General features: G+C 51.3%; 2 protein-coding genes across 9 annotated transcripts in view; one reads left to right on the forward strand and one right to left on the reverse strand.

Annotated features, from left to right (window-relative positions):
* Positions 1–6,465, reverse strand: LOC134553477 (guanidinoacetate N-methyltransferase-like). 6 transcript variants are annotated; one of them, XM_063403180.1, is made up of 7 exons: positions 6,267–6,465; positions 3,077–3,262; positions 2,152–2,297; positions 2,009–2,072; positions 1,093–1,160; positions 900–1,010; positions 1–663 (listed from the first exon to the last, which is right to left on the reverse strand). In XM_063403180.1, the coding sequence occupies exons 1-7, from the start codon at positions 6,448–6,450 to the stop codon at positions 523–525; spliced, it is 900 nt and encodes a 299-aa protein (XP_063259250.1). In that variant the 5' UTR covers positions 6,451–6,465; the 3' UTR covers positions 1–522. The 6 variants fall into 6 exon arrangements, with proteins under 6 accessions (XP_063259250.1, XP_063259251.1, XP_063259254.1 ...); XM_063403181.1 differs by having other exon boundaries at positions 3,077–3,290; positions 6,267–6,352; XM_063403184.1 differs by lacking the exon at positions 6,267–6,465 and adding an exon at positions 6,081–6,140 and having other exon boundaries at positions 3,077–3,290.
* Positions 5,557–27,456, forward strand: part of LOC134553476 (DAZ-associated protein 1) — a 26,526-nt gene continuing 4,626 nt past the window's right edge. Inside the window, exons 1-11 of one of the 3 annotated variants that reach the window (XM_063403177.1) lie at positions 5,557–5,732; positions 11,308–11,348; positions 11,797–11,963; positions 12,214–12,279; positions 12,973–13,080; positions 15,388–15,436; positions 19,603–19,685; positions 23,010–23,163; positions 24,863–24,892; positions 25,315–25,455; positions 26,609–26,791. In XM_063403177.1, coding sequence (XP_063259247.1) covers positions 5,701–5,732; positions 11,308–11,348; positions 11,797–11,963; positions 12,214–12,279; positions 12,973–13,080; positions 15,388–15,436; positions 19,603–19,685; positions 23,010–23,163; positions 24,863–24,892; positions 25,315–25,455; positions 26,609–26,791 — 1,054 coding nt within the window. In that variant the 5' untranslated portion in view covers positions 5,557–5,700. Of the gene's footprint in view, positions 5,733–11,307; positions 11,349–11,796; positions 11,964–12,213; positions 12,280–12,968; positions 13,081–15,387; positions 15,437–19,602; positions 19,686–23,009; positions 23,164–24,862; positions 24,893–25,314; positions 25,456–26,608; positions 26,792–27,456 lie in introns of those variants that run through there. The other 2 variants (XM_063403176.1, XM_063403179.1) reach the window with 2 other exon arrangements.

The raw sequence follows: 27,456 nt of genomic DNA on the forward strand, positions 1-27,456 counted from the left end.
ATTTCATTCCTTTTAATGGACTTTATCCCTTCTGAGGAGAGAGGAAATATTTATTGAGCTGTGAGGGGGTGTCGGGGTCAGGATTTGGGCTTTGGCTGAAAATGTTGGGAAACTTCCCTGGGGAGTGGCTTCAGGAGAAGCTGAAATGCCTCAGACTGCCCCATTTCTGCCACCTGGTGTGGATTATCTGATCTTGTGGGAAGCCACGCTGTGATTTCTCCAAATGATCCAGTTTTTAGAGGAAATGGCTGGTTCTGGAACCCATTTGGCCAAAGGCTCCGAACCACACTCTGAAATTCCAGCTCAATTGAGAATTTGAAGTCTTGAGGGGACAGAGCAGGGTGAAATCTTCCACAGAGCCCACCAGACCCCTCCAGGGCAGGGGGCTCCCGGGAGATTCCTGTCCTTTTGTCCCCACCCCAAACCTCCACCCAGCTCTGGATGAATCAGCTTCCATCTCAGGGGCTTTAAAGGAGCTCAGAGCTTTTCTCCTCCTCCTCAGCACATCCAGGGCCGGTTCCCTCAGTGTTTGAGGACGCTGGGGGTGATCATCCTGCCGTGGGAGTAGTAGCGGCACTCGGGGGGCGGCTGCAGCTCCATCACGCTGGTGCTGATGTTCTCCCGCCTGAACCCCGCCTGCAGCAGCGGCCCCACCTGCGTCTCCTGCGGGAGGAGCAGCCTTGGGGTGTCTCGTGTGAAGGACACAGCGCCAGCAGCGGGGGAAAACCCTCCAAGCTCCCTTTTGGCATTCCCTGCCCGTCCCCAGCGCCAGCAGCGGGGGAAAACCCTCCGAGCTCCCTTTTGGCGTTCCCTGCCCGTCCCCAGCGCCGCGGGTGATTCCACAGCCACGGGGAGCTCTGGCTCATCCCGGGCACCGCTTGGGGAGGGGAAGGACTCACCTCGAACATCTTCTCGATGTCGCTGTACCTGGTTTTGAGCAGCTCTCCCCACGAGGTGAGGTTGCAGTAGGTGAGGACGCCCCCGGGCCGCAGCAGGCGGAAGGCGTGGCCCTGCCCGGGGCAGCGGGGCCGGCTCAGCTCCCCCGGCTCAGCCCCCGGCCCCCGCTGCCCCTCCGCGCCCCAGAGGTGTCACCTGGATGAAGTTGAACTGGTGCGTGTGCCAGGTGTCCTCCGACAGCGGGTAGGTGTCGTACAGGATCCCTGCCCGGGGACACGGGGAGCTGGGAGGGGCCCTGAGGGGATCCTTGTCCCGGGAAAATCCCCCTCGTGGCCTGGTGTGGTTGTGTTCCTACTGCAATTTATCCCCGTGTCTCTGAGCCCTGGAGGGCAGCGATGTGATGGCCCCCAACAGAAGGATCCATTTCCCCAGGACAAGGATCCACTCCAGGACAAGGATTTGCTCCCCAGGACAAGGATCCACCCAGGACAAGCACCCATTTCCCCAAGACAAAGATCTGCTCCAGGACAAGGATCCATTTCCCCAGCATAAGGATCTGTTCCCCAGGACGAGGATCCACTCCAGGACAAGGATCCACCCCAGGACAAGGATCCACTCCAGGACAAATATCTGTTCCCCAGGACAAGGATCTGTTCTCCAGGACGAGGATCCACTCCAGGACAAGGATCCACTCCAGGACAAGGATCCACTCCAGGACAAATATCTGTTCCCCAGGACAAGGATCTGCTCCCCATGACAAGGATCCACCCCAGGACAAAGATTTTCTCCCCAGGACAAGGATCCATTTCCCCAGCACAAGGATCTGCTCCATGGGACAAGGATCTGTTCCTCATGACAAGGATCCACCCAGGACAAGGATCTGCTCCCCAGGACAAGGATCCACCCCAGGACAAAGATTTGCTCCCCAGGACAAGGACCCAGGGACACGGGTGTGCCCTGTCCCCAGCCCCACGGGAGGATGTGAGCTCCAGCTGCCCCCCGGGTCAGCTGCTCCCCCTTTCCACGGCTCAGGGACGCCCTGGGCTTTGCACAGCCCCGTTTGCAGTGGGGTCCCCCCAGCCCAGCCCCTCCCCTGCCGTTGCTGTCTCACCACTGAAGTGCCCGTCCGGCAGCGTTGGCACCACGTCCTCCCACAGCCCCTTCAGGGGCACCACCTGCGGGCGGGGGGCAGAGGGGTGAGCTGGGGGGCTCACAGGCACCCCCCGGCCCCGGCACAGCCCGCCCTGCCCCGACCTTGTGTGGCTGTGCCTTTGCCCACTGCTCCAGGCGCCGGAACACGCCCTCGTTGCACTCGATGATCCAGTGCTCCTCGATGGCGAATTCCTGCACCTTGGAGGCGGCGATGGCCATCCCGAATCCCACCTCCAGCACGCGGCCGCCTGCAGGCGGAGCCGGCACTCGCAGCTCTGCGATTTCCCTGCCTCCAAACCCCCCCAGCCCCGGATCCTGACCCATCCCTTCCCCAAACTGGGCTCTTTGGGAGCGCGTGGTGCTGCTGGCACTGAGGGGAGAAGCTGGGAGCAGCCCCATGTCCCTGTCACCTGCTGCCCTCCCAGCTGTCACTGTGTCCCTGTCACCTGCTGCCCTCCCAACTGTCCCCCTGTCCCTGTCACCTGCTGCCCCCCACCGTGACCCTTTGCCCCCACCAAACTCCCCCAGTTGATCCCAGTGGGAACAAACAACGTCCAACCCTCCCTGTGCCAGGGAAACAGCCCCAAAAGCGGCAGGTCCTGGCAGGGGAAACAGCCCCAAAAGCGGCAGGTCCTGGCATGGGAAACAGCCCCAAAAGCGGCAGGTCCTGGGAGGGAAAACAGCCCCAAAAGCAGCAGGTCCTGGCATGGGAAACAGCCCCAAAAGTGGCAGGTCCTGGGAGGGAAAACAGCCCCCAAATCAGCAGGGTCTGGATGGGAAATAGCCCCAAAAGCAACAGGTCCTGGGAGGGGAAGTGGCTGCCTCCCCATGTCCCCATCCCTTTTGAAGAATGCATCACCCTGACACAAGCACACAATGCCCTGCTGTCCCTGTCACTGCATGGGAGCCACGTGCAGCAGGGGGCACACGCAGCGGGGTCCCCCCGCAGGACATCTCCCCCCCGGCCAGCTGCTTTTGGGGCAGCTGCACCCCCAGCACACCCCAGAGCCCGCGGGGTCCCCGTTACCCTTCGACGCTGCCACGGTGGCCAGCGAGTGCATGTAGGGGGTCTCCCAGCGCTCCATCACCGGCTTGCCCAGGATCTCCAGGTGGGCGTCGGGCTCGTCGTAGCCCGCAGTGGCTTCCCTCCAGGCCGCCCTGCAGTCCTCGCCCTCGGCGAAGATCGGCCCGGCCGCCGCTCCGGAGCTCATGGCTGCGGGAGGGGAGTGCAGCTGGACGGGCTGAGGGAAAGAAAGGGCCGCGGGGCTCTTGGCCGGCTTTAAATAACCCTGCTGGAAAGTGCTGAGTGTGCACAGCCGGCTGGGGCCCCTCCAGGGATCGGGAGCGCTTATCGGGAATGGGAGCCCTTATCGGGAATGGGAACCCTTATCGGGAACCGGGCACTGCGGGGCAGGCCGGGGCTGGCAGGCCTGAGAGGTCACGCGTGGCCCGGGGGTCACTGCGGTGATCGGGGGTGCAGGGGTTGTCCCCGCTCCCGGTGACACCGCGCGGTGCGTGCGGAGTGGGAATGACAGCACTGCTGTGTGCTGGAGCACGGCTGGATCGAGGGGGACACGGGGGAAGGGGTTTTCCCTGTGCACGGTGCTGTGCCCCACGATGTGCCACCCTCCGGGGCTGCACACCGGGGCTGTGCCACCCTCCGGGGCTGTGCCACCCTCTGGGGCTGTGCCACCCTCCGGGGCTGTGCCACCCTCCGGGGCTGCACACCGGGGCTGTGCCACCCTCTGGGGCTGTGCCACCCTCCGGGCCTGTGCCACCCTCCGGGGCTGTGCCACCCTCCGGGCCGCACACAGCCCTGTGCCCCGCGCTGTCCCCGCAGCAGGACCAGGCACGCTGCCGGCCCCGCTTGGCACCGCACCCGGGGGTGAGCGGTGACACCCACGGGAGGGCAGTGGGACACTGCGGGTGGGCAGTGGGATCCTGCGGATCCCGGGGGTGGGTGACACGACCCCGTGCGTGGGCAATGGGATCCCGGGGCTGGGCACTGGGATTCCCAGGTGGGCACTGGGATTCCCGGGGGTAGGCACTGGTATCCCGGGTGGGCACTGGGATTCTGGGTGGGCACTGGGATTCCCGGGGGTGGGCAGTGTTATCCCGGGTGGGCACTGGGATTCTGGGTGGGCACTGTGATTCCCGGGTGGGCACTGGGATTCCCGGTGGGCACTGGTATCCCGGGTGGGCACTGGGATTCCCGGGGGTGGGTACTGGGATTCCCGGGTGGGCACTGGGATTCCTGGGGTGGGTACTGGGATTCTGGGTGGGTACTGGGATTCTGGGTGGGCACTGGGATTCCCGGGTGGGCACTGGGATTCCCGGGTGGGCACTGGGATTCCCGGGGGTGGGCACTGGGATTCCCGGGTGGGCACTGGTATCCCGGGTGGGTACTGGGATTCCCAGGTGGACACTGGGATTCCCGGGGGTGGGCACTGGGATTCCCAGGTGGACACTGGGATTCCCGGGGGTGGGCACTGGGATTCCCGGGGGTGGGCACTGGGATTCCGGGTGGGCACTGGGATTCCCGGGGGTGGGCACTGGGATTCCCGGGGTGGGCACTGGGATTCCCGGGTGGGCACTGGGATTCCCGGGGGTGGGCACTGGGATTCTGGGTGGGCACTGGGATTCCCGGGTGGGCACTGGGATTCCCGGGTGGGTACTGGGATTCCCGGTGGGCACTGGGATTCCTGGGTGTGCACTGGGATTCCCGGTGGGCACTGGGATTCTGGGTGGGCACTGGTATCCCGGGTGTGCACTGGGATTCCCGGGGTGGGCACTGGGGTTCCCGGGTGTGCATTGGGGTTCCCGGGTGGGCACTGGTATCCCGGGTGTGCACTGGGATTCCCGGGGTGGGCACTGGGGTTCCCGGGTGTGCATTGGGGTTCCCGGGTGGGCACTGGTATCCCGGGTGTGCACTGGGATTCCCGGGGTGGGCACTGGGGTTCCCGGGTGTGCATTGGGGTTCCCGGGTGGGCACTGGTATCCCGGGTGTGCACTGGGATTCCCGGGTGGGCACTGGGATTCCTGGGTGTGCACTGGGATTCCCGGGGTGGGCACTGGGATTCCCGGGTGGGCACTGGGATTCCCGGGTGGGCACTGGGATTCCCGGGTGTGCACTGGGATTCCCGGGGTGGGCACTGGGGTTCCCGGGTGTGCATTGGGGTTCCCGGGTGGGCACTGGTATCCCGGGTGTGCACTGGGATTCCCGGGTGGGCACTGGGATTCCTGGGTGTGCACTGGGATTCCCGGGTGGGCACTGGGATTCCCGGGTGTGCACTGGGATTCCCGGTGGGCACTGGGACCCCGCCCACCACGCCGAGGCCCCGCCCCTCCGGCGCGCGCGGACTGCCCTTCCCGCCGGCCCCCGCGCGCGCGCGGCCACGCCCCCCTCTGCCCCTCCCAGGGCGCGGCCCCGGAGACCCCGTAGCGAGGGGCGGGTGCGCGCGCAGCGGCGGCGCTGAGGGAGCGCGAGCGCGCGGCGGGGGGGGCCGGGCCGGGCCGGGGGCGGCGGGGGGGGAACCGGGACACAGGAACCGGGACACGGCCGGGAGCGCCCGCCCGCGGCCCCGCGACCCACCGCTGGCACCGCCGCCACCGGAGGGAAGAGCCGGGCGCGGCCCCGGAGGAGCCGCCGCCATGAACAGCGTGGGAGGCGCCGATGAGATCGGGTGAGGGGAAGGGGAGGGCGACGCGCCGGGACGGGGCGGGGAGCGGTTCGGTCACCTTTTCCCGCAACCTCAGCAGAGGATTCTCACCGGGGCTCTCCCGGGTCAGAGTGCTAAGCGGGGACCGGTGCCGGGCCGGGGGGTGTTAAGGAGGGGGGGGACCGGTCCCGGGCCGGGGGTGCTGAGGGGGGGCCGGTCCCGCCATGTTGGGGCCGTGAGGGCGCACACCCCCTCCCGTCACGTGACCGGCGCGCGCGCGGGGCTGCGGCAGGTGCGCGCGCCCAAGGTCACCCGCCCGCGGCGCTTCCCGCGCCCGCCCGCACCGGATCCCGCACCGCGTCCCGCCCGCACCGGGTCCGGCCCGCGGCGCTTCCCGCGCCCGCCCGCACCGGATCCCGCACCGGGTCCGGCCCGCGGCGCTTCCCGCGCCCGCCCGCACCGGATCCCGCACCGCGTCCCGCCCGCACCGGGTCCGGCCCGCGGCGCTTCCCGCACCGGGTCCGGCCCGCACCGCGTCCCGCCCGCACCGGGTCCCACCTCGTGTCCCTCCGCGTCCTCCTCTCCTTCCCACTGACGCGGGGACAACGCGCCGCTCGAGGGAGGGGATTGTCCCGCACTGCTGGTGCGGCCTCACCTTGAGTCCTGCGCGCAGTTTTAGGCGCCACAGTGTAAGGAAGATACCCGTGGTGTTAGAGAGAGTCCAAAGGAGGGCAGCGGACATGGTGAAAGGCCTTGAAGGGAAACATTAGGACGAGCGGCTGAGGTTACTTGGTGTGTTCAGCCTGGAGGAGACTGAGGGGAGACAGAGCTCATCATAGTCTAAAACTTCCCGAGGGGAAGCAGAGGGGCAGCTGCGATCTCTGCTCTCTGGGACCAGTGACAGAACCCGAGGGAACGGCTGGAACTGTGTCCGGAGAGGTTTAGGGTGACTGTCAGAGAGGTTTTTGCCCCCAGAGGGTGCTGGGGCACTGACCTGGCTCCCCAGGGAATGGTCCCAGTCCCAAGGCTGCCAGAGCTCCAGGAGCGCTTGGACAATGCTCCCAGGGACAGGGTGGGATTGTTGAAGGGTTCTGTGCAGGGCCAGGAATGGGACTCGATGGTCCTTGAGGGGGATTCTGTGATTCTGTGACCCCGCTGGGGACTTTGACTCATCAGGGCCACGCCGAGGGGATTGGGCTGGAGGAGGGGGAAGGTGACAGGGCAAAGGTGGCACCAGGAGCCTCCTCTCACCCTCCGTGTCCCCCTGCAGGGCTGCCCTCCCGAGCTCCCCTCTGCTCGGGATGTGCTCCAGGCAGGAAAATCCCGGTTTTAACCATTCCCGGGGGTTTTGTAGCTTCAAACCGAAATCCTGACACAGGCCTGGTTCTTGTGAGGTGCTTTTAGAATCACAGGAAGGCTTGGGTTGGAAGGGGCCTTAGGGATCATCCAGCTGCACTCAGGATTGCTCTGCTTGAGAGCTGTACCCTGGTGACATTGAGATGATCAGGCTGCACACTTGGGCATGGCAGGACTCAAAGCAGCAAAAACCAAATTAAAAAGTCCTTGTCTGGTTCTTCCAGTGCAGGTTTTGGCACAGAATTTGCCTGTTAGGACTGATCACCTTGTTTGAAACTGTTGGAATGGTTTGGGTTGGAAGGGACCTTAGAGATGATCCCATTCCAACACACACTGCATGAGGCCTGTTTAAATATGTGGGCTTTGCTCTGGAAGTGTTTTTATTTGCTCGTGGGCCTTAATCCCTGTCTGGTGCCCTGTGAGAGACCTGATCAGGTGTGACTTCCCCAGCTGTAGGTGAGTGCCAGGCTCCAGCTTATTCCATGGAATATCATCAGCTCCCCTCTGAGCAAGCTTGGCTGTCCCAGGCTTTGTTCCCAGTCACAGCCTGGGATCCTTTGGAGCTGTAATCAGATAGGGAAGGGTTGAGGGTTAATCAGAGAGGGAAATTTTCTTTATTCTCCTCCCCCAAAAGCGCTCAGAGGGAAAGGTGAGAGCATAGAACAAACTCAGCTGCTCCAGCCCTCGGAAGGAAGCTCTGGTTTAAAGCTGTGGTGAGAGACAAGTCTGGATGGGAAGTTATGAGTTCAGCTGCTTTTCTAGGCAGAAATTTTCAGAGAAAACACCTAAGGAAGCTGGAAGCTTTGCAGGTGTGTTGGCATTGGTGGGGAGGGGCCTTGTGAGTGTTATTTGTTGTAATTAATTAGTATTTGGGGCTGGTTTGGATGAAGAAAAGTGCTGATCTTGATCCTTCTGTCCTGCAGCTGTTGGGGGCTGTGCTGAGGTGTTGATCAGAGCTATTAATCAAACTCAAGATTATTTATGTAGGCAAAGAGTTTGGTGGTTTTAAAATACCTTTACCTTTTTTACTAATCCTGAGTAGATCTGCTCCAGCAGCAAGTATGTTTATAGCAACAAAAATAAATGAGGAATTAAAATTCTCACAGGAAGCAGCGAAGCAGAACACTGGGTTAAAACTTCTGATACAGCTGCAGCTTCTGAGGAGTCATTATCCAAATTTCTGCTCCTGGGGTGATCCCTGGGGGGGATTCTGCTGCTCCAGGAGTGCTGCACCTGTCAGTGGACAGACTCACCTGCCCAAAAACCAGGCTGGTGGCTTGTGCTGTCACCTGGCTGTGCTGGAGGGGCTTTGCATTCCAGGGGGGATGGACTGGAGTGTCCAGTCTGTAAATGTGGAGCTTTATGGAGGTGTGAATAAAAACACTGAAGAGTGTGAGGGGAGACTGAGCAGGGCCTGCAGCTTCTTCCCAAGAGGCAGCAGCAGCAACCTCTGCTCTGTGGGACGAAGGGCAGGGGCTGAGGAAACAGCTGGAGCTGTGCCAGGGAGGGTCAGGCTGGGCATCAGGAAAGGTTTTTATCCCCCCGAGGGTGCTGGGGCACTGCCCAGGCTCCCCGGGGAATGGGCACAGCCCCAAGGCTGCCACAGCTCCAGGAGCATCGGGACAAAGCTCCCAGGGATGCTGGGGGTGTCTGTGAAGGGCTCAAGGGTCATGGTCCCCTTCCAACTCAGGATATTCTATGAATTGTATACATTTCTATCAATTTAATAACTGCCAGCCCATAAAGGACCAAGAGTTTCCTGGGATGGGGTGTGGGTGAGACCTTGGGAAAGGGCTGTGGATGCAGCTGAGCGTGGGGCAGGAGCACTCACACCCCCGTCCTGCCTCACAGCTGTCCTGCACCATTCCACATCTGGATTTCTGTAAACTCTGGCCCTGCTCAGCATCTTCAAACCACAGAGGATCCCAAGGCAGAGGATTCCTGGCTTTTGGTGTTCCCCAGCGTGTGTATAAACCAGGCTGTGGATTTCCATACGGCTGCTGGAGCTGGCGTTGAGCAACCAGCTTTGCTGTTTGAGTCCATGCAGGAGGACTACAAATAATTCATGGTGGAATTGGAAGGTTTCAGTGACCTCCCTCCTTGCCGGCAGCTTGGTGTTCTCTCACAACACAGCTGGTACTTTTACAAGGATGTAAAGTAGATTACTCTTTTATACCAAGCTATCAAATTTAGTTAAAAACACCCCAAAACAAACCCTTAGCTCAAATGTGTTTGGTCAAGAAAATATCCCTAACCACACATCAAAACTTTGTTATGAATACAGCATGGGTTTGGCTGGTTTTACTTTGCTATTAGGAAATCAGAGTTACTTATTTCCCCTAAAAATAACGGCACAAGAGAGGGGTTTGTGGAAAGGGAAGGTGGTCAGGGGACAGCTGTGGCAGCACCAGGGGCTGGGGCTGGCTGGGCACAGGGCAGGACCTGTTGCTGTGGACTGGCTGCTGGTGAGCAAAGCCCTGAGCCTGTGCCAGGAGCCAGAGGGAGCTGGGGACACTTCTCCAATCCTTGGGGGAAACTTCATCATCCCAGCCATGGCACAGAACACAGGCGTGCTCTGAGAGAGGGCAGGGCAGGGCTGCTGCTGACACGTCCTTTGGCAGCACCATAACACAGCAGAGGCAGCACTGTCTGCTGTGACACTGAGCGCTGTCTTTGCCTCGCGTGTCACCAGCTCAGTTGTTTGCTGGCTGCTCAAGGAGAGGCTTTGATCAGCGCTTAACAGTCGGTCTGTTTTTGTCAAAGACAAGACTCGTGTCACGTCTCTGCTTGTAACTCTGGAGCAGAATTTGCCTCGGTGGAACAAGGCTGGTAGGTGCTGTGTAGAGTTGGATGTTGTCACTTTGGCTGGTGCAGAAGGGTCGTGGCACCATGTCCTGTCACACACAAGTGAATCAAAGTGGAGAGGGACGGGCTGGTTTTGTCACTGAGCTGCCCTGCTCCACAGGAACTTCCAGTTCCCAACTTCCAGGGAACTTTCAGTCCCCTGGAACTCCCAGTGCACCTGCAGCTCCCACTGGGGATGACTGGGCTCTCCCTGCCGTTACCTGCTCCTGAAAAGAGCAGCTGAGAGGACATTTAATTTTTTATATTCGGAGAAATTCAGCTTTGCCTGTGTACGTTAGGATGCAGGAATTCCCACCACCCTCAGCTGTACCCTGGTATGGGTGAAGGTGAGTAGAAGACAAAGCAGAAGGTGATTTTTCTCTTTAAGGTCTGATGCAGAACTAGAGCGTTTCCCCCTAAAATAACCCAGTGCTTGTCTGTGCAGAGCCATGGAGCCATTAGTAGCAGAGTTTTTCACAGAATTGTACAATCTCCTGAGCTGGAAGGGATCCCCAAGGATCATGAAAACCCTGCACAGACACACCCCAACAATCCCAGCCTGTCCCTGACAGCATTGTCCAAATGTTCCTGCAGCTCTGGCAGCCTTGGGGCCAGGGAGCCTGGGCAGTGCCCCAGCACCTTTAGGGGAAAAACCTTTCCCTGAGCTCCGTCCCAACCTCTGACACAGCTCCAGCAGTTCCTGGGTCCTGCTCCTGCTCCCAGAGCGCAGAGGTTGATGCTGTTCCTCAGGAGGAAGCTGCAGATGGGGGTGAGGGGATTTTTTGGGGTTGATTCTTGGTACTGACAAAGGCCAAGAGTTGAGGTGGCTCTAACCAACCTTTAATTACTGAGTAAATGAGTGCTGGAGGTTTTGTCACACCCAGGAGTTGATAAAGAGCCTGGCATGGAGCTCCTGTAGCACCTGCCCAGGTCCTTGGGCGTGCTGGGACACGAAACCCTGCAGATTTGGGTGCTCTTTGCAGAGGAAGAGTTGAATCAGTTCTAAGCAGTTTAGTCTGGGGTTTAGCCATGACTTTCTCCTCTCTCGGCGCTGTCTCGAAATGGGGTTGTACAGTGGTTTCCCAACTGGAGCTGGATTAGAGCTGCTCTGTGGTTCAGTACCTGCTGCACAGGTTTGACTTCTGTCTCAGGCAGTTCTGCTTTTGCTTTCACCCCTCGAGAAGGCGCTGTCAGTCGAGTGAGGCTCTGTGGTGAGCGAGGGAGGAGCAGAGAGCAGGGCTGGAGGAAGGGTTTGGTTTAATCGGCGCCTTGGAGCGCAGCGCCGGCTTTGTAGGGCGTGTTGGAGGCCCTGGAACCCCCAAACCTGTCCAGAATTTGTGCCTTAAATAGGATGGAGCTTGTGCTGCAGCCCTAAAGCTGCCCTGTGCTTTGTTTGCAGAAAGCTGTTCGTGGGTGGCCTGGACTGGAGCACGACACAAGGTGAGCAACGAGTGCTGCAGGCCTTGGGCTGTGGTGAAAAGCCAGCCTGGAGCTTTGAGCAGCATTGCTGTGGGGAGGAGAGGGGGCTGAGCCTCCTCTTCCTCCTCTGCTAATTAATAAACCTTGCTGTACAGACAGCTCAGATATATAATTATGTATATTTTTAATATATTTGTACTTTTAGGTTTATATTGTTTGGTGCTAAAGTTTCTGTCAGCTCAACAGACAACCCTTTTTATAATCACTTTCCTGCTATTTTCCATTTGTATAAATGGAAATAAACAGTTGTCTGCCATTTGTTTACAGGAAGTAAGATGTGATCATTTTCAAAAGATGAGTTTGAAGTTGTTTTCCCTGTTTGCTGATCTGTTGTCTCATAATTGCAAACACAGTCTGGTGCTGTTAATATCTGGTTCTGTTTAATATTTGCTTTTTTTTTCTTTAACAGAAACCCTTCGTAGCTACTTCTCCCAGTATGGAGAAGTTGTAGACTGTGTAATAATGAAAGACAAAACAACAAATCAATCTCGAGGATTTGGATTTGTCAAATTTAAAGATCCCAACTGTGTGGGAACAGTGCTGGCCAGCAGACCTCATACGTTAGATGGCCGAAACGTAAGTTCCTTTTGTGTTGTTATTTTTTCTCCTGCACCAGATTCAAAGATTTGCTTTAAATTCTGGCTCCTTATTTGCAGAGTGTCAGAATTAACCTGGTTGTTGGTTTAAATGATTTATTGTAAGGCAACTCTAACTCTGTGGTTTGTGTTGCTCTGAGGAGCTGCAGTCAGGGTTCAGCTGCCACAAATGTAACATTTAGAGCAAAACCCTGCGTGCTGAGGTCTGACCAAACTGGAACTTCTTCCAGATTGATCCAAAGCCATGCACACCTCGGGGGATGCAGCCAGAGCGGACACGGCCGAAGGAAGGATGGGTAAGGAAAGATCCCTCTGTGTCCTCCTCTTGAATTCCTCTGGGTTATATCCATGATTTAAAGGCAGAAGTCCTGCCTGTATCCGAGTTCTCTTGAATTCCTCTGGGTTATATCCGTGATTTAAAGGCAGAAGTCCTGCCTGTATCTGAGTTCTCTTGAATTCCTCTGGGTTATATCTGTGTTTTAAAGGCAGAAGTCCTGCCTGTATCCGAGTTCTCTTGAATTCCTCTGGGTTATATCCATATTTTAAAGGCAGAAGTCTGTACACAGAACTCAAGTGTCAATTTTATTCCCAAAAGTTGTCTTTTACTCAGATTTCCGTGGGCAGGCCCTGCACAGAGCAGTGCCAGTTTGGGTGTGGTGTTCCCCAAGCTCTCAGCGATGCTTTTAGTGCAGCTCTTCAGATCTGAGAGCAGTGTCTGGAGGGGCACGGGCAGGGCTGATGCTGTTCCAGCCCACTCCACAGCCTGCAGATTTCAGTGTAAAATGAGTCAGTGGCCTCACAACACAGGCCCTGGATTCCTCTGAAGAACAGGGGACACCAAACCTCTGAGCTCAGAACATTCCTCTCTTTTGTGCCTTCAGGAGCTCTCCCCTCAGCCAGAGCCCACTGTTCATGGTTCAGTGTAAAATGCTAGAAGCAGCCCCCCTTATTATCCTTCTGACTGAATTTTCTCCTCCTTGATTTAGCAGAAAGGATCCAGGAGCGATAACAATAAATCCAATAAAATTTTTGTTGGTGGGATTCCTCATAACTGTGGCGAGACAGAGCTCAGGGAATACTTCAAGAAGTTCGGAGTGGTGAGTCCTGGGGGGAAGGTGCCTCCCCTCCCTGCTGCCTCCTCTCACATTCCCTCAAGCTGTCAAATTTTGGGGTAATTTGGACAAATTGCTGGAGGGGCACCTGAAGCATTTTGTGAGAAACTGTAGTGAGCATTCATCATCTGGAAATGTCCCTTGGCAGAACCCGCTGCTCGTGTGGAGTTTTCTTTGCTGCTTCTGTCTCCTCATGTTTAAATCTACCTGATGCATTATTCTGTCCCTTCTTCCAAAAACTCCTGAGGTGGCTTAAGAATGATTTTTTTAATTATAATTATTATTGTTTCCACCCCTCCCCCCCTTTCTCTTGATAACTTTCAGCCGGGCAATTAAAAATGTCTGCTGATTATTTTTTGGGAGCAGTGAGTCTCTCAATGGGCTGAGTTTTAAGATCCTGGTATTTGTCTGTGTGTACAGATCGGTTAAATTTGGGTCTCCTGCCATTATATTTTATATATGTATATATATATATATTATATATATTTTGGGAGCAGTAGCTGCTTTCAAACCATCTGGAATCTCAGTTCTGGTGTCCCTAGAACCTCCATGCTGAGACAAACTGCTCCTCCTGCACCTTCTTTAATTCAGTTTGTAACCTTGGACTGAAATTGCTGTCTTCTGTGTTATGTTTTTATTTCCTTTTTATTTAGTTTTAACTCCCATTTATCCCAGCTCTCACTGCGAGTTAAATATGGTAAATGACTGAATTAAATAATAAGTTTGAGGAAGTTAAGGATTGCCTGAGTTAAATTCAGGACTGCTGGTAAAAATCAACTTGACTGGCATTTAGTGTAGTTTTTGATACTTTTTTCAATAACCTTTTTCTGATATTTCTTAGTGGCAAAAAAAATACAATTTATTGAGAAACAAATCCTTAAATTTACCAAGAGTTAAATCAATGTTTAAAATTCCCTTAAGATAATCTACTTAAAACTCAAAAAACAACAGCTAACAACTGTTTCTTTAGCTTGAAAAGCTGCAGTAGAATAATAATAAAAAGCAGGGAGCACGTTCCACAGCTGTGGGATGTAGTTTCTAAAGGCTCTTCCTCACAGACTTGGCTTTCCAGCTGTGCCCTGGATGCTGGGGAGATACAGGGTTTGTCCTGCAGATGTAGAAGGCAACAGCCACAACTGTAAGTGCCCTTCAGAGTAAGTAGTAGCACTTTGATCATAGTACAGAAATCAGAAAAACCTTCCTGGAGTAGAAATCAGAAAAATCTTCCTGGAGTAGAAATCAGAAAAACTCCTGGAGTTGTAACGAGCCCCCTTGGAGCAGTGGGGTCTCACAAATGTTTTTGTGGCCACCAGAGTGAAGAGCCCAAGGCAGGCAGGGGTTTTTAGCCCTGATAATTGCTAAATAATTAAGGCCAGGATGAAGAGGGTCCAAAGGGAGCAGGGGAGGGACAAATCTGGCTCTGATTGTCCCTTGTCCCATGTCCCAGCCCCAGCTGGGAGCATCCACTGGGCTGTGCTCAAGTGAGTGCAGCAACTCACACCCGAATATTTTCTAGCTGTTAGTAAAGAGAAAATCGTGTCAGACTTTAAACTCATTTTTATTCACGAGTAAAAATATCCTAAGATTATCTTTGAGATAAAATCCACAAAATCACACTCATTTTGTGAGCACTTTGTGCATCTGAGAGGTTTCAGAGCCGTTCCCTTCAGCTGTTTTAATGTTGACATAAACATTACACCTCAGGTTTTGTTGAAATTGTAGCTCACTGTGGTGCTCATTCCGAGAATAATCCTGAAGCCCTTGAACAGCTTGCAATTTCCATTTTTGCTTTTTTTAGGTTAAATTCACACTGATACTGCTCATCCAGAACTTAGAGGGGTTTTGTAAAGCTGTTTGGTGCTCTGGGCCTCTCTGGTGCTCCAGTAATTCAATCAGAGGAACCCTGCACGTTCCTAAAGGTGCCTGCAGCTCAAGCTGCTTTCCATGAAAAGTGAAAATGATTAAAAATAGGGAAAAATCCTGTTTTAAAAAGCTACACTGATGAGTTGTTGGAAAACAAACCTTTGGGGCGTGTAATAAGCCACAGAGTGGATACAAATAATACAAAACCTCGATGTTAAATTAAAATATTAAGTGTGATGAGCCAGTAGAGATGAACTCAGGCTTTCTAAACTCCCAGGAAGAGCCATAGTCGGTGTTTTTGTGCTGTTGCTGGGCTGGAGGCTGCAGCTGGGTTGTGCTTTGTGGGTAGAGAGCAGGAACCAGCCCGTGGTGCCTGTTCCAGCCCTCCCCTGGCAGCACAGGGAGTAGAATTTCCCTTCTCTCTTCCAGGTCACTGAAGTTGTAATGATCTATGACGCAGAGAAACAGAGGCCCCGAGGTAAAGGCTGATCTAGTTTGTCCTTGAAATTTCTTCATACTCTGCTATAGTCAGATGGCAAACTATTTCACACCATCAGAAAAGGTAGATTTTTTTTTTTCCCTATGTTGCCTCAGGAAAAAGAATAATTCACTGGGCAAACATCACTTCAAGTCTAGACTCTTCATCTCCAGCTTCACTTGTGTCTGTGCATTTCAACTCAGATGTTTCATGCTCATTGATGGGTTGGGGTTTTTTTTTTTTATAGTTGAATGAAATTTGATTCTTGAGCCACTCCTGTGGCTTAAGGTACTTTTGAGGGGGGAAAAAATAAGCAGATTTTCCTCCTGTTCCTCATGAAAGGTACGTTGGGTCTCTAAGTGCATGTGGGGTGCTCCAGGCAGAGCACGAGACAGGACAGAATCCATCCATCACCTGCTTTTTGTTTTGGTTAATGGCTTCACCTCAAACTAAAGAAAAACTCCTCCTAAACATCACAAAATAATTCTGAAATATATATATACATGTATCTTTTTAGTTGGGATATACAACCCCTGTATACCAGATTGCTTTTGAAGAGGGGAGGGGGAAAAAAAAAACCCCAAAAAACCTGAAAGATTCACGAGATATTGAATCAAGCTGGGAACCTTTGGTCAAAATATGAAGCAATTCCATGTCACCCCCATCCCTTTGCATCCACCACCTGTTTGCCAAGGAAGAGGCAATATTTTGGCACGTGAAGCTTAGCTGTGCTCCCACCCTGTAGCATGTTGGACATGCTAGAGAATAGTTTGCCATCTGAACTTTTCATTTCTCTTCTGCCTCATTATTAAGAAATATATCCTTCACTTCATATTTATTAAGCTGTTAAGTCTTAGTTTTATTTTTAATTTAGACATACATCCTTAGTGACATATTTAAGTGTTTCATAGTAAAGTATGGTAATGTTAAGTAAGTTCTTTTTTTGTTTCTTTTCTCTCTGTGAATTGTTTGACTGTGATTAACGATATCTCTTTAGATTTCTTCTCTCTAGGTGATAATTTATCACAGAGGTACAGGCCAGTTCCGCAGTCAGAGGAGGGACGGGCTTTGTCTTTTATTGGAGTGTAAACGAAGTTTCAATATATTTGTTTTTTTTTTTGTTTTCTTGCTTTAGCTATCCTAATCTTCTTCCAACAGATACCTTTGATTTAAGCAGCACATAAATTCATCTGTTTCAGTGCTCTAGAGCAGCTGGTTTTGGGTAGAGGAGACAAAGGCATCCGAATGTGATTTGGGGCTGAAGTTCTGAAATATTTCAGTAATTTCTGTATCATCTCTATCTTTGCAATATTTAATCCCAGCCTTGCAGCCTCTGTGCAAAAGGTGCTTCAACATCATGCCTGCTCTGGATTAATCCTGTCTCAATTAATGGCTTCTCTGCTTCAAGCTTACTAAAAACAGGCAAAGGAGGGCTTGGGGTGCAAAGCACAAGTGCCAGGTGGGGAAGGGTTGTGTCTCTGCCCACAGAAGAATTCCTCCCCTAATTCATCAGACTTCTTGAGCACTTCTTGAGTCCTGTCTCTCTGCCTTTCCTTTCTGTGCTGTTCCAGGCTTTTTTTAGTGTGCTGACTAACAGTCATCTCCCAAAATGGCCTTGGCAGTCCCTGGAGGGTGCTAGGAAAAATTCTTCGAGTTTGTGTTGGGAACTCCTGGTTGTGCATCCCAGAACACATTTTCTCTTGACTTCTCTGTGTTCTCTTGCTGCTCTGTCCCCTTATCCTTTTAATGACTATTTATAAAATTCCAGAGGCCACTTCAGTGCCATCCCTCCTCACACTCTTCTGAATTTTGCCTTTTCCCATTCACTTTACCACCCTTCTTTGGAAGTGCACCTTGGTTTAGTGGTAGGAGGAGGGAAAATGATCCCTGTAGGAGAACCCATCCACCTCCAGCTCCTCAGGAGGCACCAAACTCTCAGGTGATGTCCTTGAGGAGCTGGCTGGGGTCAGGTATCCCCCTGAGCTTTGCTTCCTCCCAGTCCTGCCTGCTCTGCCTCATCCAGGCTCTTCCCCAGCCCCAGCACAGCCGTGTCACACTTCTGAGGAGCAAAGTGGCTTTGGGGCAGTCCCAGCCTCCCCTGGGTCCTGTTCTTGGCCAAGCCAGCAGCCAGGAAGGCATTTCCAGGTTCTGGCTGTGTCTGTTCCCCTCCTCCCGTGGCTGCAGAGCTGTCACTGTGCTCTGGTGCTCTTGGATTCCTGCTGGGTGCAGTTCATTTCTCCAGCCTCTACAGAGTCCTGTCCTTCAGAAACTGCAGGTGGTGGGTTTCATCACTTCTGCTCAAAAAAAACTTCACCTCTACTCTGATTTCTTCACTCTTCCTTATCTTGTGCTGCCTGACCCTTTTAAATCCCCTTTTTAAAATTTATTTCCTCAACGACCTCTTGCTCTCTCTGTTCCACCCCTCCATCCCCATCCCACAATCCGTCCCCCTCCTTTAGCTTTGGAATCAAATTTAACAACAACCTTCACATTCAGATGGACCCCGTTGTTTTTCTTCCCCATCTCTTTTTTAGACAAAGGCTGGAACACCAAACGTGATTTAAATACAAACACTTTTCCTTTGGCTCCAACACTCGGATTTCTGGTTAACTCAGACAAATATATTGTGATGAAATGCTGCCCTCAGCTTCGAGGCTGCTTTCATCACAGCTCCACAAAACTTCGTTTATACTGCCAGTCTCTTGTGTGTGGGAAATGCCAAGTTTTTTCCTTTTTATTTTCAGTTTATTTTAGTGATGTCTTTTGCTCTTGTTGCTGACAGCAGAATTTGACCTGCTGGAATCTATTTTGGCCTGTATCTTTGTGTATTTTTATATATATATATATATATATAAACTTTCTCTACACTAGGCCTCTTTGGGCTTACCCAACGCAGTTGGATAAGCGTGGAGAGACATTCCTGTGCTAGATCCTGTATTCTGTAACGCTTTAGAGCAAGATTTGGCTGCTGTCAGCACTAGCTGCAAAGCAAAACGCAAACCAAGGGGGAAATCTTGGGTTTCAGAAAAGCAGAACCGCATCCATGTTCCATAAACGCTTCCCACGCCGCACCTCGGGTTTCTTTTCTAATTTTTTACTGCTCTCCCCCCTTTCCCCCTCTCCGTAGCTGATCCAAAGAATGGCACAACTCCTGTACTGCATGTGTCCCTCCCTGCCCTGGGTTGTCCCCACCAGCAGCCAGGGGGTGATGGCATGAAGCAGCCGCCGTGTCCTGGGGATTAACCACTATTTTGCCACTCTCTCGGCTGTGTCAGCAGCTACAACCTGCGTGCAGAGGTTCTCAGAGTCACCTCCAAAAGGGGGAGCTTTGCCTCCTTCCCCAGAGTTTTCTCCGAGCTGCCAGCAGCCAGGGCTGTGCTCAGGGGGAAGGGAATGAGCCGCCTGTCGTTGGGGGCAGAAAGGAGTGGGGATTTGTGTGGATTTTCAAAAGGAAACCAACAGGAAATACAAGAAATTAAACAGATTCAGGACGTGGCAGCAAGGCCACGTTGTGTGTGAGCAGCACCTCGCAGGGGGTTGTGTTGGGAAGGAGTAACACCCGTTCCCTGCTTTTCCTCCAAGGTGTGGAAAACTTGAGAACCTCTGATGTAGGTTGTTAGTTCCTGAAGCTTCTCATTCATCCATGGAGTGGTAAAATTCCTCATGCTTTAACAGCTACATTTCAAAACTAACTCTCTTATTTTCCACGGAAAATATTCCCTAACTGGAAGCTGGGCTAAGGGATTGGGAGCAAGTTGCTTTGCAGCTTTGGGGAACAGGGATATCTGATAGGTTTTCCTTGGGAAACTAGGCTGAATCAAAGGGAGGAGCAGCAAAGTTGCTTGACTTCAATCTGCTGTCCCACAAGTATTTTGATTTTAGCAGTTTTTTTCCATTTCCTGGTAGGTGGATGAGGAATAAAATCAAATTAAAAGCCGGTTAACGAGCTCAGTTCGAAGCTGCATGCGCGCAATCGAGACGAGGCACTAAAGCCTCTTCACAGGAAGTATCCATTGCAATTTCCTCAGAGTTTTTATGCCAATTGAACACAAGTGTCGTTATCTGAAACCCCTGCTTGAACCCTTGGTCTGCCCCTAATACTGTTCATCATCCTGTTTTGTGTCACAACACCCTGCTACCTTGATTCACTCTTCGTCGTTGGCTAGGTTTTGGATTTATTACTTTCGAGGACGAACAATCAGTGGACCAGGCTGTCAACATGCATTTTCACGACATCATGGGCAAAAAAGTGTGTAGTTGTAGTTTTATTTTACCTTAAGAAAGAACCAAGTCTTGGGCAACGAACGATTTCACTGGGGAATCCAGCTTTAAGGGTGATGGGAGGGCGCAGCAGTCCAAATTCAAATTTATCCACGGAGGTGGGGAAAGTCTGAGTTTGCTGGAGAAGGGGAGGTGAGATGGGGGCAGCCTGGGGAAGGGAGGGTTTGGAAGCCTGAGGATTCAGGCTGTGGGCTCTGCTCGGGGTGAGGCCTTGTTTGTACAGACCTGGGGGCTGCTCTGGCTGAGCAGATAAACTGGGATTGGTATCACTGGGATGAACTGGTGCTCGCTGCCTCTGCTGTGAGCACTGCTGTGGTGCAGGGAAAGGAATCAGTGAATTCCAGCTGTTGGAAAAGCAGAATCCCAGTGAAATCCGAGTTGTTCAAGGCTTGGTTTAAGATACCACTCCTTCAGATGTGTACTCGATGCTCAAATCTCGAGGTGGTGGCAGACAATCTGCTTTATATAATCTTAAACTTTAAAAGAAAAAAGGGAGGAAAAAAAAAACATCCTGAAGGATTGGTTTTTTAAAAAATTGGGTCACTTACTGTGAAACTTTGATACCAACCCACGTACTCTATATAGTATTTAACCACAATGCAGTTAAGTGACCTCTGGTTGTTTCATCTTCATACTGTGTTGTCAGCAAACGGGGCTTGGATAGGGAGGGATTTTTTAGGCTCCTTTGATGTTACTCAGCAAGGAACATGCTTTTACCTGTGGAAAAAAAAAGAAACAACAAACCTAAAAGCAAAAGAAATTGTTGCAGGACACCCAAGTTTTATATAGAGAGAAAAGAGGGATTTAAAGAAAAATGAACCACAGGAAATTCTGGTAAATTTAAGTCCTTGCACAGCTTTAGGATATATCCTATTTTAAACTAAATGTTAAATCTGATAAACTTAGAGTCAGGGGGTTCAGGGAGACACAGAAGGTTCTCACAATCCTTAAATTATTACATTGTTTGAGCTTTTATGTGGTGATATTTCATAAATATCCTTAGCTAGCAGGAGACATCAGTGCAGTTCTGGTTCATTTTGCAGTGTAATAATGCCTTCAATTCCTCTGAATTTGTTTTGGGGTGGAGGGCAGGGTGGTTTTCCTGAAAATGGAATAAAGGAATGTGCTGGGGGGATCCAGAACATCAGTTCTTGGTTCCTGGTGTGAGCAGCAAATCACACAGGGCTGTGCAAGGATCGCCTGTGTCCCCCCAATTCCCTGATCTGCCCTTGGAATTGCCTTCAGCGAGCCCTAAAATGGGAGCAACTGTGGAAAAAAAGAAAAAAAAACAACCTAAAAGCAAAAGAAATTGTTGCAGGACACCCAAGTTTTATATAGAGAGAAAAAAGTGATTTAAAGAAAAATGAACCACAGGAAATTCTGGTAAATTTAAGTCCTTGCACAGCTTTAGGATAGATCCAGATTTTAAACTAAATGTTTAAATAAACACCCACGAGGTGCTGGGAGAGGGTGGAGAGCCCAGGGGGAGCCTGCAGGTGTCACCTCAGTGCTGCTGGCTTTGGGACACCGCGCTGGAACTCGGAGTCCTCAGTGTTCCCCAAGCAAACCCAATTCCAAACTGAAATATTTGATTTTTGCCTGTTTTCCCCCCCTTTCAGTGACCACAAAAAGCAGGATTCAGGGATTTTTAGCTCAGAGTAACAGAGCTGCAGGTGTGAAATTCGAGCCTCCCTATTGCACAGGGAATTTTCAGTCCTCACTTTGGCAGTTCCCCGCTTCCAAGTGTGCACTGAAAAATTAATGGGATTCTTCCACCAGGATTAATGAGCTCCAGATCCCCTGCTCTCTCCTTCACTGCCTAATCATGCCTGCTTTAAAAATGGTATTTCTGTCTTTTTGGTAATTAAAAAGGTATTGCTGAAATGAATCCATATGTTGTTGAAAAGGGAGGGGGGTGAAATTAAAATTGCAAGAAGGCCTCTGCTTTTGTAAGCAATAACCGAATTCCCTCAAGGCAAATGTGTTAAGACTCATTAATTTGAGTCCTTTGAAAAATTCCCTTGGTTCCTCTCTGGAAGGGCCTTGAGCTGACAGAGATTTGGTTACTGTCATGTCTCATGTCCTTGGGGCATTGGCAAGGGGGGTGTGAGGGGCTTTGTCCTTGCCTTGTGCCTGTTTCCTGTTTGTTCTCCGACATGAATGGCTTTTAAGACACGGCAGGAAGAATTCTGAATACTTTATTTTCCATACTACTCAGGCCCATTGATGATTGAGAATTATTTTCTTTGTACTCTGGCACCCATTAAAATTAATCATGAAATGAGAAAAAAAAAAGCCTCGAATTCAGCGAGTGCTGAGAGGGTTTCATTAAATCAGAACTGGATTTTTTTTGAGAGGTTTATGTTGAATGTGCAGCTTATTTTAAGTAGGTCAAACGCACTTATTCCATGGCTGGGAACACTAGGACATTTTATCTTGGAATGAAATAAGTTAAGCACTGTGGTTACTAATTTTTAAAACAGGAGGGGTTTTGTCACTGACTTAACACAGTATGAAGATTTGCTTCTTATTGACTCAACTGTCCATTTTTATTACTTGCATGTTTGTTTACTTTTTTGTTAGATGTAATGTAAGATTCTCTTATCACATCCATTCCCTCTGACATTGTTTGAGTTAACTGAGATTCTTTAAGCGTTAGCCTGGGGAAGGTAAGTCTTTATCTTCCATTAGACATTTAAATAAAATCTTAAGTTTAAAAAAAAAAAAAAGACAACAATACAAAAAAAAGATACCAAACAAATGTGTGTTTCTCAGGTATGAGCAGAGCTGAAATTGCAGTTAGCTGGGGTGGGTTAAAGTGTCACTTCCAAACGGACCCCAAACATGTTTGGTTAAAGCATTAGTACCCTTTTTCAGAGCAGCCTCTTCACTCAAAATTCTGGTTTTTTTAACTGAAAACATCATCTTCATATCTCCTGCCTTGAACATGAAATCAGTCTGTCCTTAATGTCCAAGATTGTGCTGTTTGCAGTGCAGAGCTGCTGTAAGAGGGTACTGCTGTTTTAAGATTCAAGCCAACGAGACCGAAGCGATTTTTAGGCTGCTTTTCTCGGAATCCCTCGACAGTAGGACTCGTAATGCCTTACCATCACCTACACTGTACCTGAGAAACATTGTTAAATTACTGGCCTTTAAGTTTTAATCATTAAGTACTTAGACATAAGTCATAAGATGCTAAGTGTAGCCTTAAGCGTTAACTGCGGGTGTGTGTGCGGGGCCGGGGGGCGCGGGGCCGCCGCCGCCCCGCTGAGCGCCGCCTCTCTTTGTCCAGGTGGAGGTGAAACGTGCTGAGCCTCGGGACAGCAAGAGCCAGACTCCGGGGCCACCAGGGGCCAGCCAGTGGGGGAGCAGGATCATGCCAAGCGCTGCCAACGGCTGGGCAGGGCAGCCCCCTCCCACCTGGCAGCAGGGATACGGCCCCCAAGGTACTGCCCTCACACCCCCAGCTCGCTGTGTTCTGGCCTAGGCGGCGTTTGCAGCTTTATCTGTTTGATAGCAGGGGTGAATTCCCACCCCCACAGTCCTTACCGAGGTTTCTGCACTGCTTTTCCCAAAAATCTGTTTTGTTTGTGTCAGATCTGGAAGTGTGCTGGGTGTGCTTCACCTGCTCCCCAGGTCTGGAGGTGTCCCAGGTGTGCTTCACCTCCTCCCCAGGTCTGGAAGTGTCCCAGGTGTGCTTCACCTGCTCCCCAGGTCTGGAGGTGTCCCGGGTGTGCTTCACCTGCTGCTCCCCAGGTCTGGAGGTGTCCCGGGTGTGCTTCACCTGCTGCTCCCCAGGTCTGGAGGTGTCCCAGGTGTGCTTCACCTGCTCCCCAGGTCTGGAGGTGTCCCAGGTGTGCTTCACCTCCTCCCCAGGTCTGGAAGTGTCCCAGGTGTGCTTCACCTGCTCCCCAGGTCTGGAGGTGTCCCAGGTGTGCTTCACCTGCTCCCCAGATCTGGAAGTGTCCCAGGTGTGCTTCACCTGCTCCCTTTGGAGCTGCCTCTCCCCACGTGGAATCCCCATGGATTTGAAGCTCCCAATTGCACAGGGAATTTTCAGGGCTTGGGAAGGCTCCAGGTGTGACTGCAGCTGTGCAGTGAGCTCTGCACAACACCCCAGATTTGACAAATTGGCTTGAAATACAGCTTTTCAAGGCTGAGTTTCAAAGGAAGTTCTCAGGAAAATCTGAAAGGGATGAGGGGGAGATGCATGGCCTTGCCTTTCAGTTTTATTGCCTGGGAAAGCAGCAGGAGCTCTGGTGCAGGGAGCACTCAGAGCACACCAGGAGCCCTGCAGGGCTCGGCAGCAGCCCGAGCTCGATGCCTGCAACCCCCCCTGAGATTCCAGAGGCAGGATAAACACGCTGAGTTCATCCAAAGACAATTTTGATAACTTGTGGAGAAATGCAGAGGGATAATTGAGTTGCTGTGACTTGCCAGCTCTGAGAGATGAGCAGTGTTCACCTGGGGGGCTGCAGGGAGTGTGGCTGCTCCCTCCCTGCTCCGAAGGATGGAAATGTAGCACTGGGATTGCTCCTTTCCCCACGGTGCTGATTAACTTGAAAGCTGCAGCCCAGGGTTGACATTGTGCACAGATGTGCTAATCTGCAAACTGAGGAACTCCCATTATTTTCCATGCAGTGATTAGTAGGGAAAATGATATCTGATCTCCTGAAAAGATTAATGTCAGAACAGACAGGAGATTTAGCCTTCAATCTCAGCACTGCGCAAGGGATGGGAAAGGCTTTTTATTAATGCTTCAAAAACTGCAAAAATAACTCGGATAAACCCGGTAGTAAATTAAGAATCCCTTGGATGTGTAGTCTGCTGGGGTTTTCTGGGTTTTTGTTCTCTGAAATGCTGTAGTTTCTTGCACTTGGTATGTGGCAGCTCTCAAATGCTCCATCTGATTTGGGGTTGGGAACTGCTGTCTTTCCTGAATTTGCTGAATGATTCAGAGTCTTTCCAGAATTGCACATTCAGAAATAGCCCCACAATGTTGCTTGGGCCATAAAAATAGCTCTGAGAGGGACACGGGGAGGATACCCAGTCTACCCCAGAGCCAAATCCCTCCTCTTGCATCATCCCTGCTCCGGAGTGCGCAGCTTTTCTGATGTCTGAGGCTCTTTTTTTGTTCTGTTGTAGGGATGTGGGTGCCAGCTGGACAGGCAATTGGTAAGTACATTATATGGGACCAATTCTGAAAGGAAAAAAATCCTTCCGAGCACGGGCGCAGCTTCTTTGAGCGTTCACAGCGATTTGTGGCTTTCTGTAGGATTTAACCTACATTTAAAAGCTTGATTGAATTTGTCCTGGAGGAACAGAGGGGAAGACAGTGGATTCTTAGCAGCTCAGTAATGGGAGCTGACACACATCCTGCTGTTGCAGCCACATTCATTTGTTATCGAGGGATTACATGCTAAACTGCAATTATTTACAGTGGGGATACTTGGAGGACAAATATTTCCCAAAGTGAGGATTCGTAGAAGGCTGAACCTGTGTTTGCAATCCTCACCCCATCTAGAGGAGGCTGATTCCAGCAGCAGCTCCTTGGCATTCATCTGCTTCAGTATTTTGGGTTTTTCTTCCTTTTGCAGGTGGATATGGACCCCCTCCTCCAGGCAGAGGAGCTCCTCCCCCACCACCACCATTTACCTCATACATCGTCTCCACACCTCCCGGGGGATTCCCGCCTCCACAAGGATTCCCACAGGGCTATGGCACCCCTCCACCATTTAGTAAGTGACCCCAAATTCAGCTTTTCCTCATTGTTTCCTGGACTTTGATTTCCCCCCGTGTTCCACTTATCCTTAATTATTTTTCCTAGATTATATATTCCGAGCTATAATTAATTATAGCGTTATTTTTTTTTCTTGGATTATTTTATTCTTGGATACAGTAATCGTTTCTATTCTCTAGTTTAAATCTGTGTTGCTAAATAAATTTTAGATACATTGTGTACCTTTGTTAGGACATCTGAGAGAAAACTTAGAGCTCCTGTGTTCCCCCTGTGTTCCACCTATCCTTAATGACTTTTCCTAGATTGTATATTCCAAGCTATAATTAACTATATTTATTATTTTCCTTGGATTATTTTATTCTTGGATACAATAGTCATTTCTATTCTCTAGTTTAAATCTGTGTTGCTAAATAAATTTTAGATACATTATGTACCTTTGTTAGGACATCTGAGAGAAAACTTGGAGCTCCTGTGTTCCCCCTGTGTTCCACCTATCCTTAATGACTTTTCCTAGATTGTATATTCTGAGCTATAATTAACTATATTTATTATTTTATTCTTGGATATAGTAATCATTTCTATTCTCTAGTTTAAATCTGTGTTGCTAAATAAATTTTAGATACATTGTGCACCTTTGTTAGGACATCTGAGAGAAAACTCAGAGCTCACTGCTGGTGACCTGGGCCAAACACAGTCAGGGCTTTTTGGAGGAGCTTAAGGAATTAAGGTCATAACTGGGGCTGGAATTACAAATAGGATTTTAGCACCTACCTTTCAAAAGTTTGTCGCAAACCTGGTTTAAAGAAGAAGATGGAAAAGAGCACCCAGTATCTGGAGATACTTTTTCCTCCTAAAATCTTGGACAATACAGCTTCCTCCTCATTTCTGCTGTCTGTGAGCTCAGAGTTTGGCCCCCAGTTGTGTTTTATCCCTTCCTCTGTGCTGCCTGCTGCAGCCTCTGCCTTTTCTGTGACATTTCTGCCACCTGTGCAAGGTGAGGTGCTGAGATCTTTGAACCAATTTTCGAGGTGAATCTCTGCAGCCACTGGTCACAAACACCTGAGGTTTAGTAGCCTTAAAATGTTTGGTTTAAATTGTTTTCTCTCTAAAGCCAAGCAGGATGTGGATGCTCACCTGTTGTGTCCCTGCAGGTTTTGGTTATGGTGCTCCACCTCCTCCACCTGACCAGTTTGCCCCCCCTGGAGTCCCCCCTCCTCCTGCCACTCCGGGGGCAGCTCCGCTCGCTTTTCCTCCTCCACCACCTCCATCTCAGGCAACTCAGGACATGAGCAAACCCCCGACTGCTCAGCCAGAATTCCCTTACAGTCAGTTTGGTGAGTAACTGCTGGGATTTATCCTCTTGCCCTTTATCCTAACTGTGTCCAACACTGCTGCAGGCACTTCTCCGGGATGGGAATGTTCCCACCAGCTCAAGCCATCCTTAAATCATGCACTATTCTAGCCAGAGGGAGTTTTCTTAGCTCTAAAGTGTTGCTTTTGTGCTGTAAAATAACCTTCAGGGATTCGTGCACTGCCAGGATGAATTCCTGCTTTCCACTCTCCCCAAACCTGTAGCTAAAACTTCCCACTCCAAGAGCTTCACAGAGCTTGTAGAGAACTTTTTTGTGTCTCCAGACCTTGGAGAACAGGCTTGAAGAGTAAGAGCAGCATGGAGAGACAGGCAGTGCATGTGTAAGGATCCAAACCAGCGCCTTTTCCTCCCTTTTCCCATCCCTTCCCCATTCCTCCCAAGCTGCAGCTCTCTCCAAAGCTTTGCTGTGCTCTGTAGGTAACTTTGAGGTACTGAGCTAACAAGGTTTAAACCAGGCAGGAAGTGCTACAAAAAAAAAACCAAATTCTTTTTGAAATTGCTGCACAAGTGCCTGTGCCCCAGAGTAAAATTGCTGCTGCGTCTCCCCGAGGGAGCTCAGAGGGAATTCTCATTCTCATCTTGCTCTTCTCAGCCCTGTTCTTCAGCAGTGCTCTCCAAATATCTCTA

Source organism: Prinia subflava, chromosome 8 (genome assembly GCF_021018805.1).
Source record: "Prinia subflava isolate CZ2003 ecotype Zambia chromosome 8, Cam_Psub_1.2, whole genome shotgun sequence".
NCBI classification, from domain to species: domain Eukaryota; kingdom Metazoa; phylum Chordata; class Aves; order Passeriformes; family Cisticolidae; genus Prinia; species Prinia subflava.

What these genes read in the sequence shown, in the direction of transcription:
- LOC134553477 (XM_063403180.1), bottom strand. Translation starts at nt 6,450, where the DNA reads ATGTCCGCTGCCCTCCTTTGGACTCTCTCTAACACCACGGGTATCTTC. An exon ending in CAAAGGCACAGCCACACAAG is followed by an intron (nt 2,073 to 2,151) that starts GTCGGGGCAGGG and finishes CCCCGCCCGCAG; the next exon opens with GTGGTGCCCCTGAAGGGGCT. An exon ending in ACCAGTTCAACTTCATCCAG is followed by an intron (nt 1,011 to 1,092) that starts GTGACACCTCTG and finishes TGCCCCGGGCAG; the next exon opens with GGCCACGCCTTCCGCCTGCT.